Source organism: Colletotrichum scovillei, assembly GCF_011075155.1.
Source record: "Colletotrichum scovillei strain TJNH1 chromosome Unknown Contig00008, whole genome shotgun sequence".
Classification (NCBI taxonomy): Eukaryota; Fungi; Ascomycota; class Sordariomycetes; order Glomerellales; family Glomerellaceae; genus Colletotrichum; species Colletotrichum scovillei.
In genome coordinates, this window is record NW_023336266.1 from 62831 (window position 1) to 74447 (window position 11617).

Below are 11617 nucleotides of genomic sequence, written 5' to 3' on the forward strand. Positions count from 1 at the left end.
ATCCTTTTCATTGACTCAGTCTCTGTGGATTCTTATCGACCGGAAAGTTCGGTTCTTCTTTGTGCCACGGCCGCTATTTGTGCCACCTCTGCCTTTCGAGCCACGACCTACGCTTCATCTTTCGGTCCTTTCACATATACATCAAGGGGGCCGGGTCTCGCAGCATTGCAGACTGCATCTCAGCTGTTGAGATACGGAGGCAGGTATGCTTGCAGCTCTTTCCCCAGGATGCACTTCCCTGCGCAGGAGACAAAGATGACTGACCTTATGACCCAGCCGGTCTTCGAGTCGCTGCCTCGATCAACAGCTCGATCACTTACCAAAGTTACCAAACTACGTCAAAGCGAAGACCTTGATCATCAACCAAATTCATGGACGATCAGGACGGGCCAGTTGCCGACATGGGCGGGAAAGTGCAGTCCCTCAGCCAGTCTCAGATCGACATTATTATCGCCTTGGAAAGAATTGGCGCGTCCCTGTCGTTGGTCGGAGTCACCCTAATATTTATCACCTACTGGCAGTTCAAGCGCATTCGAAGTGTTCCAAATCTTTTCATCGTCTTCGCGTCTATTGCCAATGTTGGTGCCAGCATTGCCTGTGCCATGGGCTACGACGGCATGCGAGCTGGAGCAGGATCGGCTCTGTGTCAAGCACAGGCATTTTTGCTCGAAATGTTCGTCCCCTCCTTCGTTTGGCCTTTTCTGGACAGACAGTGCTGATGACTCGATGCAATAGGTTCATGCAGTCTGACCCGTGGTGGTCTTTCGCCATGGCTGTCAATGTCTACCTCGTCTTCTTCGCCGGTGCCAATCCTTCTTCCTTCCGACGCTACATTTGGGTCTACTGCGCTATCTGCTTTGGCTTCCCCATGATCCCAGCCGTTGTTTGTCTCCTAGTTCGACCTCGTGGCCCAGACGACCTTATCTACGGAGATGCCACCGTACGTAGACGATCCTTCTGCATTCTCGCCACGAAGTACGGTGATTAACGTTCGCAGATATGGTGCTGGATAAATCATGACTGGTCCAAGCTTCGTATATTCACTTACTATATTCCCATCTGGACCTGCATTGTCGGGTCGTGCGTTATCTATTTTGCCGTCGGCTACCACGTCTTCCATCACCGCAATCAACTCCACAACCTCACCTTCAGCAACGCCGGAAGAGACTGCAAAGACACATCGTGTTCGGATGAGCGAGACTCAGCAGAAAAGGTAAGTTGTCAAACAGCCAGAGCTACTTGTGACATGGCGTCAAGTTGACAAGTCTCAGAACCTCACAACCCGTACCGAGTTTTTCTATGGAACCGCCGTGACGGATATACAAATTACAACAATGGCACCCAGGCCTTGGACTCCTCAGGTGCCATCCATAGCCATCACAAAAGGGTCGGACGATCAACAGCCCCGACACCAACAGTCATGGCGTACGAGTGAAGAGGATGGACACTATACACCAAGCCCTCGCTTCGAAACCACGTGCACATCAGACCCCCCGCCACCAAAACCCCGTCGATCTGTTTTTCAGCGGATTGGGCGCGTTGGTACAAAGTTCTCTGCCAGGTTGGATCGTCTAGATCCTGTCAAGCTTGCATACCTCAGAACCAGTTTCATCTTTGCCATCTCTGTTTTGGTGACATGGACACCAAGCTCAATCAACAGAGTAGTCAATCTTCTCAAGCCCGAAGTTGTCAGTTTTGGCCTGAACGTCGCCAGCGCCACAGTCCTTCCACTCCAAGGAGTATGGAATGCCGTCATCTTCTTCATGACTAGCTGGACGACGTTCAGAGAAGAGTGGAAAGATAGGGGTTGTCGTCACCAGGTCCGACTTGGGAGTTGCGGTATCGAAAGTCGCCAAGCCGGCGTGAGGATCGAGGTCCTTCGAAGTGATCACCATGACAGGTTTCGAAACGGTCGCTATGGTCACACGAAAGCTATCGGCAGCGATCAAACAAGTGAACTGGAGTTAACAGTCCCTTCGGGGATCGGTAACGTCCGAGCAATGAGAGGATCTTTTAGTATATGATTCGTCGATTGCACCTACCGGAAGTTTATGGACCTCAGATGAAGATTGCCGCCCAAGAGACACCGTCTGATTGTTGGGTGGTTGGGGATGACTCTGGATGTCAATATGGGAAATGCTTTGGTAGGGGGCGGCAAACACGTGAGCGGGACTTTTTTGACCGAGGAGGATACCAACATACGTTCACATATCACGGAAGATTTTGGAGTTGTATATTAATCGGAAGCGTGGCGGTCGGTCACGTGCGCGCGATCCAAGTACTTGCAAACTGCCTGACCATGTCGGCGATACAATGTTAATCATGGCAAAACGCCATCCTGTTTCGAACAAGCCATGGATGCGTTTGAACGAGATGTCTGGGAAGATTCGCGACCTACAGCGTTGGCCATTCTAGCCTTTGCGGGCTCTGGGTTCGCGGGGGCAAAGTTTCTCATGGCCCAACCTGTAGCTGCTTCTATTTGAATGATCAGCAATTAGCTTCGTCCGTAACGACAGGCATTCGAGTTGATCTCCCTTGAATGCGGGCATTAAGTTTCTCGCCAAATCTGCAAGACGGCAGGTGTGTCCCAGAAGGCTCATTCTTCGGATTGTGACAGGCCCACTTCTTCTCGGGCGGAGGTCAAGGCCGGGTGTTCGCGAGATAAATGCTTCGTTAGCCCAGGAAGCGAGTGGCTCCGGTGCCCCACCACCTCCAGTCGTCCGGGCCGGCGCCGTACTCTAGATCCGGGTTTCAGCAAACGAGCATGCATGCTGACACTTTGTGGGAAGCAACACAGCGAAATTCAGCGCTCATTTTTTGCGACTTGGACGTTAAGAAGCTCTGCAAAGTAGCAAGAGTTGGAAAAAGGCCACGGACTATGTCCATTTGAAAGAAAATATGTACCTCGTCGTAAAAGTCGACGGTGGATAGTAACTTAGGTAGGTATACACAAGAAAATATGTGAAAAGTGTGTGCTATATACAGCCAAGGTGTTTTCTCCGTAGAGATTCGGTCCCTCTTAACCTCCAATCATCCTCATTCGCGGCATCAGCCTGCCAGACTAGAAACAGCCTAGTACACGGCGGGAACGAGTGAGTTGACGTAAATCTCGAGGTTCGCATACCCGCCAGCACCAATCTTCATACCATCCGAGGCATCATTGGGGTTCAGGCCGTTTGCGGTCTCGTAGTCGTCGGGAATTCCATCGCCATCGGTGTCCTTCTTGGCCGTGCCGGCCGCGATGTCGCCTGCGCCGCCCATGTCGGCCTCATCAGAGATGAGCTTGCCTGATTTTCCGTATGAGAGGAGTTCCTTCACCAAAGCGGCATCGACGCTATCACGAGCGATGGAGGCGCCGACCTTGGCCGCAACGTGCGCGACGGCGTCGGCGGCGGAGAGGAGCTTCGCGGGAGCAGGGTAGTCAAAGGCGGTGGTCTGGATGGCCATGTTGGAGTAGCACGTTGTCGAGACGCAGAGGGCGGCGCCGTTGAGCACGCCGTCCTTGTTGGAGTCGTAAAAGTTATCCTTGACATAGCCGCGGAAGTTGGCGTTGCCACGCGTGAAGGCCGTGACGGAGGTCGAGGGACCAGAGATGAAGTAATTCTGGATGATGTTCGCGTAGCTCGCGCCCTCGGAGTCGCCCGCGATATAGCCGCCGCCGCCGCCCCAGTTGTACACGGCATTGTTGATGAAGGAGTTAACGCCCTTTACCTTGGGGTTGCGCGTCTTGTTGTCGATGTAGAGATTGCGGAAGAGGGAGACGCCGCCCTCGTTTGTCTGCATGAGCCCGCCGCAGGAGTGGGTCTCGAGCCCCTGGCCGATGATGGAGTCCGCGATGGTGACGTTGGAGACGTCGCCGTTGATGGAGAAGGTTTCGTCGCGGCCCCAAGAGACGGACACGTGGTCGAAGATCATGTTTTTGCCGTCGGCGATAGTGATGGCGTCTTTGCCTGAGTCGCCGCCCTTGCCCATGCGGATTCGGATGTAGCGGACGATGCCTTCGTTGGCGTTGGACCAGGAGAAGCCGTTGCCGTAGACTGTGATGCCCTGTATTGTTTTTATTGGTGTTAGTTGCTCGTCGTCATGTTGCGTTGAAGTTTAGATTCGGTGGTCACTTACACCGCCAGGAGCTGTCTGTCCTGCAATGTAAACGTTCTTGGACACCACGATCCGGGCGTCAATCTTGATGACGCCGCCTACGTCGAATACGACGATTCGGTTGGGTTGAGAGACGGCATCACGAAGAGATCCCGTGCCGGAGTCACTATATCACAGAACAAAAGTCAGAGAGAGTCCTAATTTAGATACCCGGGGCTGTGTGGTATGAGTGCTTACTTGAGGTTGGTAACCTTGTACACCGTTCCAGTCCGACCACCAATCGCATTTCGGCCGAACCCTTCGGCGCCAGGGAAGGCTGAGGGAGCGGCGTCGGCACGTTCGACGACCTTGGCCGGAGTATTGGCAGTACCGGTCCAGCCGACTGCGGGGAGGGCGGCCGCGCCTTGGTAAAAGATGGCGGCCGCGGCCAACAATGTCGCGGATGCCTTCATGGTGTGTGTTGGATCGTTGGAAAGTGGGAAGGTTGAAGCGAGTGGTGGAGGGCTAAAGTGAAAAAAGGCGAAACGGAAGCGAATGTACCAGACAATCTCGAAACCAAACAAATGGGTTTGGATAGAAAAGAAGCTTGAAAAGAAGCTATAACAAGGGGGAAGCCGAAGGGATGGAATAGATGGAACGGCACGCGTAGCAAGATAGTGACGAGATCTCCAAGACTTCAAGAGGAGAACCCAGTGCCAAAAATGGGACGAAAAAAGGGGTCCCGGGTTTAGTTTTGTAAGTTTCGTTTCTTGGTTACTTGTGTAGCACTCTTGATGGACAGCTTCTTCGCGGTGATGATCCACCGGGATGGGTGGGTGGTGTGGTGGTTGCTCAGGGGTGGTCTATTGCTTGTCACCACCCATCCCCATGATCCATTCCGCCCTGTCAGTTTACGGGAAATAGAAAGGGGCGTGTACGCACATGGGGACGGGACGGAGGTCAGCGCCTGTAGGCTGTTGGTGGCATTGAGCCAGACATCGGCCGTGGTAGCTGGTTCGGGGGTGCTTGGCCGCACGGAAGGTGATGTCAAGAAGCAGAGAACTCTTGCACATGGTGTATTGTTTTTCCCGTTTCCATTGATCTAGTCCCGGTGATCACCTCCCAATGTGAAGTCACTCACGGAGGATTCAGACAATTCAATCCACTGAGCACATCTAGCCTGCCTGATTTGGACTACAATTGGATGTATCTGGAGACGATTGGTGGGAAATGGGCAGAAAGTTTGAGCTCCCAAGGGGGACGGCGGACGGGAGGCGTCCTCCGAAACGGGCAGAAATGGTGGGGAATCCCTGGCGTTTGGGTGATATTGAAGGGGCAGAGGACGGGGCCACTCGGGGCCGGGGTGTGGTGGACTCACGGCGGGCGGCGGAGGATTTTTGTTTCTCAGGTTGATGATGGTGGTCGGAGAGTTGTTTTGGAGTTACATGGTGGACATCAGCTTTGTTTGTGAGATACGAGTGCGCAGAGTGAGAGGCTGTTCTTTGCTTGCAAGGAGGCCATAGGTAAAGTAATAAAGTGGAATGGGTTAAAGGAAGGTGCTCTTCGGCCTTGCGCATGTCCCGTTCCCATACTACGTACGAATACCCGGTACACACCTATGGTGGTAAATCTACGTAGTACAAAGTGAGATGCTGGATCAAGGTTGGATAGGAATGCTACTCTTCATCATTCGGCCGATGACTTTCCCACCTGTCAGATGCCATTCTCGATAGTGTCATACATGAGTTGTACAGGTCTGTGATGCGACAATCGTGAAAACCAATAGCCTACAAGAATGAGAGCCGATGACTTGAGCGCCCTTCTCTCGTGACTTGGCTTTACGTTTTGACAGTCACGACCGGAATGACAGCCTGAAGGGGTAATAGGGGACCAAATCGCTGTGAACACGACACACTTCATCATCGTCTCATCGACGCGTTCTTGCGATGAGTAAGACCCCAAGCCATCACCTCAGGCGGCAAGCCTCTTACATCAAGGGTTACCCTTCAGATTCCGCCATGAGGGTTTTCATCACACCTTACCTGCGTGCCTGCCATCCGATCTCACTTCAGACATTGTGGCCAGTAAATGTGGCTCATTCGAATTTGTGGCTGAGCAAGACTTTTTTTATTCCGACAACCTTCGGAATCTCACGCAATCTGGTCAACCTTGACTCGTTTGGTGAGATATGAGTGAGTGCGGCGATTGGCCTTTTCGCCGAAAAAGCTTTTTTCACCTTGGGCATTTGCTTGGCAAAATCGGACAGCTCGTGCCGGGGGAAGCTTGGGGACCGTCTTGGCCCAGGCGAGTGAAACGGCAGCATGGCAATTGGAGCGCTGAGAGGCGCTAGGAAATCCCCAAAGCAACAGCTGAGAGACTACTTCGTACGGATTCATAGGTGGTAGTATTACCGTGGCTAGAGCCTGGGAGCGGCGATGTCGGAGGCAGGGGAGACGTTGCGGTCAAAGATGGCAATGCGGAAAAAAAACCTTTGCTTCCTCAAATGCGCTGCGGTCACGCGCCGTTTGCGTGAGTCACGTGGCTGAAAGATGTTGAAGCTCTCGACCGACTCAGTTTCCCTTGCACGTACGCACACGCACGACAGGTTGGTGTGGTTGGTTGGGGTAGTGAGACTGAGACAGCATAAAGCGGGTGAGGAAGCTGGGGCACGTGTTCTTCAGACTTGGGTATGTCGATCTCTCAGGCACAAGAAACAGGACTGAATGCTCTACTGAGTAAATTGTTGAGAATTGACTGTGTTGACCGAGGCTACTATTCGATATCCATAGTTAAAGGGCTTGAATGACAGATTGATGCCTCCGCTTAAAATCTATAGCTAGAGCTGATATGCGGCTGGACGATGTTATTCATGGCAGGACGAAAAGCGTCGTACGGATGCAGTGCGAGGTAGCTCTGTGCCTGCCTCTGAGCTTCACCAGAGCATTGCAGAGCTGACGGTTGTGATGAGGGATCCTCAGCGGCTGACAGAGTTTATTCATCGGAAGTTCCTGAACTCATGAGCCAGGTCTTTTCCGGGCGGTTTCCATTGATTACTTTACTTCAAGGTTGGGTAATGGGTAAGCGCAACCTGCCGGTGATAACGGCCTTTGCCGGTCAACCATTCGCACATCGCCTACCCCTCACCTCGGCACTTGACGCCGTGAAATACATCGTAGGTTTTGGAGAAAACTGCCTCTGATTGCTGAAATATCTGCCAATGCATACTTTTGTATCAAATTTGAGAAATAAAAATATCAGAGAAACAGAGGATAGTATAATATGAGCAATTACTTATCATTACTGACAAGGTAGGAAGCCCCGAAGACGGAGATGCCGGGCCTGGAGCAATTCCGCAATGGTACCGGTCTTTCTCCGATGTGGCCGACGTACAGCCCCGCCAATCACAGAGTATCCCGCGGCGGGGTGTTTGGATGACTAAACCTAAGGTACTGTGTAAGGTACCTTACCGTCCAGGTAGGCAGCCCCGCTAACCCCTCGATGCGAAGCACCTGCGTCCCGCCTGCACCACCAACTGCGACGAAGGCCGTAACGCCGCACTGCCGCAACGCTGTCCCACGCACCCACGCACTTCCCTCTCCCACTTCCAGTCGAATCTCCCACTTCATTCCCTCCCCCCCGGCCTTTGCGCTTGTTCAGAACGAAAAGGAGATATTTTACCCCCCCAGAGGAAGGACAGTCTCAGTGTCATTCTTAACCTTAGTCACGCAATCCCCGTCCGGAACACAGAAACTCCAAAACACACCCCTCAGCAACCAGAAACGTCCTTTTTACCGTCATCCCAAGAAAAACTTCCAAGATCACTGTTCAATTACTCTGACCAACGTCAACAATTCAACAAAAGGAAACAAAGGTACGTTTTTTATCGCATCCCCTATTTTGTCTACCATCGCTGCATGACGTACTTGGCGCAAGGCTGATCAATTCCACCTCTTCTTTTTCTTCACAGGCAGATCCCGTCATTCTCCGTCCCCCGTCCCCTTCCGCCCGCTGCTGCCTTTGGCCCAGGCACCGACCGAACCGATAGCCGCATTCCGAGACACCGAACCCCTCAAGGAACATCACGGAGCCCTCGCCGACCTTCCCTTAGCTCTCCCCGCCCTATCCATAGTCGATACCCATTCTCTCCTCTCACAGGACCTCCTACCGTGCAACCTCGTCATCCGACCGACGACCGACGACAGAGACCCAGCAACCCAAGGGAACAGAACGAAAAGTTGATGAGAGCTGGTTTTCGGCTTTTCTCACCCCCAGCCTACTACCACCGTCCGCCGACCCCTCCTCTCCGGCGTCTCAGCACGCCGCGCAGCAACAACCCCTTCGCCGCGTCCATCACCGCCGCCGCCCGCCCGCGAACCCTCACAATGGTCGCCACTCCGGAGGAAATCGAGGCCATGGCACCCCCCGGCTACTCCTTCCCGGAGCACCGCCTCCGCCTCCAGCAATCCGAACCCGACCGCGAGCCCCTCGTCCTCGTCGCTCCCGGCTCCTACAGCCCCATCACCTTCCTCCACCTGCGCATGGCCGTCATGGCCGCAGACTACGTCCGCTACAACACAAACTTTGAGCTCATCGGCTCCTACCTCTCCCCCGTCTCCGACGCCTACAAGAAGCGCGGCCTCGCACCCGCCTGCCACCGCCGCCGCATGTGCGAGATCGCCGCTGAGCAGACCTCGCGCTTCCTCATGGTCGACCCCTGGGAGGCCGAGCAGACGGCCTACGTGCCCACCGCCCTCGTCCTCGACCACTTCGAGCACGAGATCAACGTCAAGCGCGGCGGCTGCAACGGTAAGCGCGTGCGTATTGCCGTGCTTGCTGGCGCCGACCTGATTAACACGATGAGTCAGCCCGGCGTCTGGTCGCCTTCTGATTTGAGACATATCCTGGGCGACTTTGGTGCTTTCGTGCTCGAGAGGGCTGGTGTGAACATTGACGAGGCACTCGGTAATCTTAAGGAGTACGAGGACCAGATCTACTACATTCCACAAGTCGTTCCCAACGATGTTTCCAGTACCAAAATTCGATTGTTGCTGAGGAGGAATATGAGCATTGACTACGTGAGTTTTCCAAAAGCATTGCAAACGTCTTGAGGCAACCAACAGCTAATATATCTCTAGCTCATTCCTGCTGAAGTCATCAAGTACATCGACGAGCACGGCCTCTACAACGAAGATGACACAGCAACGAACGAGAAGGGAAAGGAGAAGGAAGTGCAATGAGAATGATTTTCGATTTCTTCTAAAACGCTGAACGAAACGTATTTCGGACAAACGCCCCATGGGAGTTTGTAGAAGAAGAAAAAGGGGAGAGAGCGAGACAGACAGCTGCGAGAAGCGAGGGACATGATCCCAGATCCAGACGAGACAGAAAGATTAAAGAGCAAAGAGGAGGAGAAGCAGGGGCCAACTGGCGTGGTTATCAGCGTTTGGGTTTTATGAGACGACGGCACAAAGTCTATCCATTTCATTAACTGTTATTTTTTTTTCATGGGTTTAATTAGGTGCATAGGGCGGGCTTTGTTAAGAAGAGCGAGATATCTATATCTTGAACTACAGGGACTTCTCCCAATGAACAATCAAAGAGTCTGCATCCCCTCGTCGGGGCCGTTGAAGCCTACTTCGTTTTCTACCACGTCATTGACTATCGAAGTCTTGAATCATGATATCTAGTATCTGGCGGTTAGGATCCTGAAGAAGGGTGTTCACGGCAGGGCGGACTTGCACAAGACCGCCGGAAGTAGACAACAGCGCTACATTTCCATGTATAAGCGACTGATCAAGAGCTTCGATAGGTGGCTGTCATGGTTTGATGGGTATGACAGGCTTAGAATTGGTTTTCAACTGCCAAAGAGGCACTTCAAAGGTGCTATCAACAGTCTATCTGAACCAGACCACCCTCTCCACAACCGCTGACAAAGTCGCCAAGCCCTTAAGACGGGGCCCAATGTACGCATCCATACACATCGTCTCTCTTTTGTGGCTTCTACTATCATAAGGTATGATGGCCAGTTGTCCCGAAACTTCCTGTTCTGTGATTCGGATCGCGCTCTTATCGTTGAGATACCTGACAATATCTATGATGGCAGGCCAGCTGCTGAGACTCCTTAGGTTATCAGGCTTCCAGTCATAGTTTGCGTTTATCTTCAGGTTCCATGATGCCAAGAAGCATAAAGTCACCCCGTTTGAGCTCGAATTTAGAACCAAAGTACCTAGGCGTGAGCTCATGGACACAGATGTTCCCTATCATGGACAGCTGACAGAGGGTGTAAGTGCCGTTCTCGGTCGTGAAGCGGCAGTCTATGCCGTCGTCGGAGCGTAGCGAGGCTTGCAGACTACATTCATTCTCGAACCGGAACAATGACTTCAAGTACTCGTCAATGGGGGGGTGTGGTGCCTTGCCAAGAGCCAGAACTCTCCAGGGATTCTCTCAGCCCTTCATTTTGTTCTGGAAGATAACCTGTATGCGGTCGGCAACATGTTCTGGGAATATCGATGCTGGCGGCTCGCCGGAGGAAAGCCCTGTCATGTTGATAGATCAGGAACTCGATCTGCAGGTATTCTCCAGGTGGTGACTAGAGCCGCCACAACGGAGGTCATCCAGGATGCTGGTGATTCTAGGGAAGTCGCGGTCATTGCTCCTTGCGGGCGCGCCTGGGTCGGAGATGTCATCGGGGACATTCTTCTTGCTTTTTCTGTCCGTGTAGCCCAGCGTCACATGGGCGGACTCTGTGCCAACGTCAATGACGAGTTCTTTAAGTAGCTGTCTTAGCTTCCGAAAAAGAGGATACCAATATCGGCTTCAATCTGCGGAACATTGGACCAGTTCTGACAGGCCTAGGATAGACGCCCAAATTAATAAGGAGACCGGCCATGGCCATAATTCATCAGATCGACAACGAAAAGATGATTGTCGACAAAGCCCGGGACCCTTCTGAGAAGGCAGACGAAGGCGTTGCCGCGTTGGTGATAGAGAAAGGGCGAATTTTGGCGTTGTCTGTAGGCTTCATTGATGAAAGGAACTATTACTGCGTAACAGGAACAGAATTTGAAGGCTTCTGAAGACTTTCTTCTCGGAAGAAACAATGAACCTCTTTTCAGCAAGAGTCAAAGGTTTAAGAACACCTCTTGTTAGTGACAATATCGGTTTGTTTGCAAGGTTGCAAAGAACGTGATGGATATGAAGCTAGGGTGTTCAAAGAGAGGAACGGTAGGGACTCTCTTCAAACGCTTTCTTTTAGATGGGAAATTCCGTTGAATCTGGTTCACTTCATTAAGGAGTATACGAAAGATGGCAAGACGAGGGCATTCGACGTCAAGGGCTTGCGGCTGTGTGTCCGTGACCCGTAAAGTCTTCGAAGAAAAGTGAAGAAGTAAGGGGGGCAGATCCACTCAGATAAAGGTCACTCTCATATTTAATACATTAAAACGGAGGAGGGTATCTTTGTGGCGTAGCTAGGGTAGTTAGAAGTAGGTGAATTGAGTGTGTCGAATATGACGCCCATTAGACATAGTGGACAACTCCC

At 52.4% G+C, this 11617-nt stretch overlaps 3 protein-coding genes across 3 annotated transcripts; 2 read left to right on the forward strand and 1 right to left on the reverse strand.

Moving 5' to 3' along the window:
- Window positions 1–371: 371 nt before the first annotated feature.
- On the forward strand, window positions 372–2024 carry HER10_EVM0008945 (G-protein coupled receptor; the record flags this gene model as incomplete). Its single annotated transcript, XM_035478450.1, has 4 exons — window positions 372–673; window positions 736–940; window positions 998–1213; window positions 1272–2024. 4 exons carry the CDS (start codon window positions 372–374, stop codon window positions 2022–2024), a joined length of 1476 nt encoding a protein of 491 aa, XP_035330873.1.
- A 1048-nt stretch (window positions 2025–3072) lies between these two features.
- HER10_EVM0008617 (pectate lyase C) lies at window positions 3073–4550 on the reverse strand (the record flags this gene model as incomplete). Its single annotated transcript, XM_035478132.1, has 4 exons — window positions 3073–4047; window positions 4120–4264; window positions 4336–4445; window positions 4482–4550. 4 exons carry the CDS (start codon window positions 4548–4550, stop codon window positions 3073–3075), a joined length of 1299 nt encoding a protein of 432 aa, XP_035330857.1.
- Window positions 4551–7603: 3053 nt separating this feature from the next.
- On the forward strand, window positions 7604–9678 carry HER10_EVM0004181 (nicotinate nucleotide adenylyltransferase). Its single transcript, XM_035473833.1, has 2 exons — window positions 7604–9152; window positions 9213–9678. Exons 1-2 carry the CDS (start codon window positions 8316–8318, stop codon window positions 9312–9314), a joined length of 939 nt encoding a protein of 312 aa, XP_035330594.1. The 5' UTR covers window positions 7604–8315; the 3' UTR covers window positions 9315–9678.
- Window positions 9679–11617: the final 1939 nt, after the last annotated feature.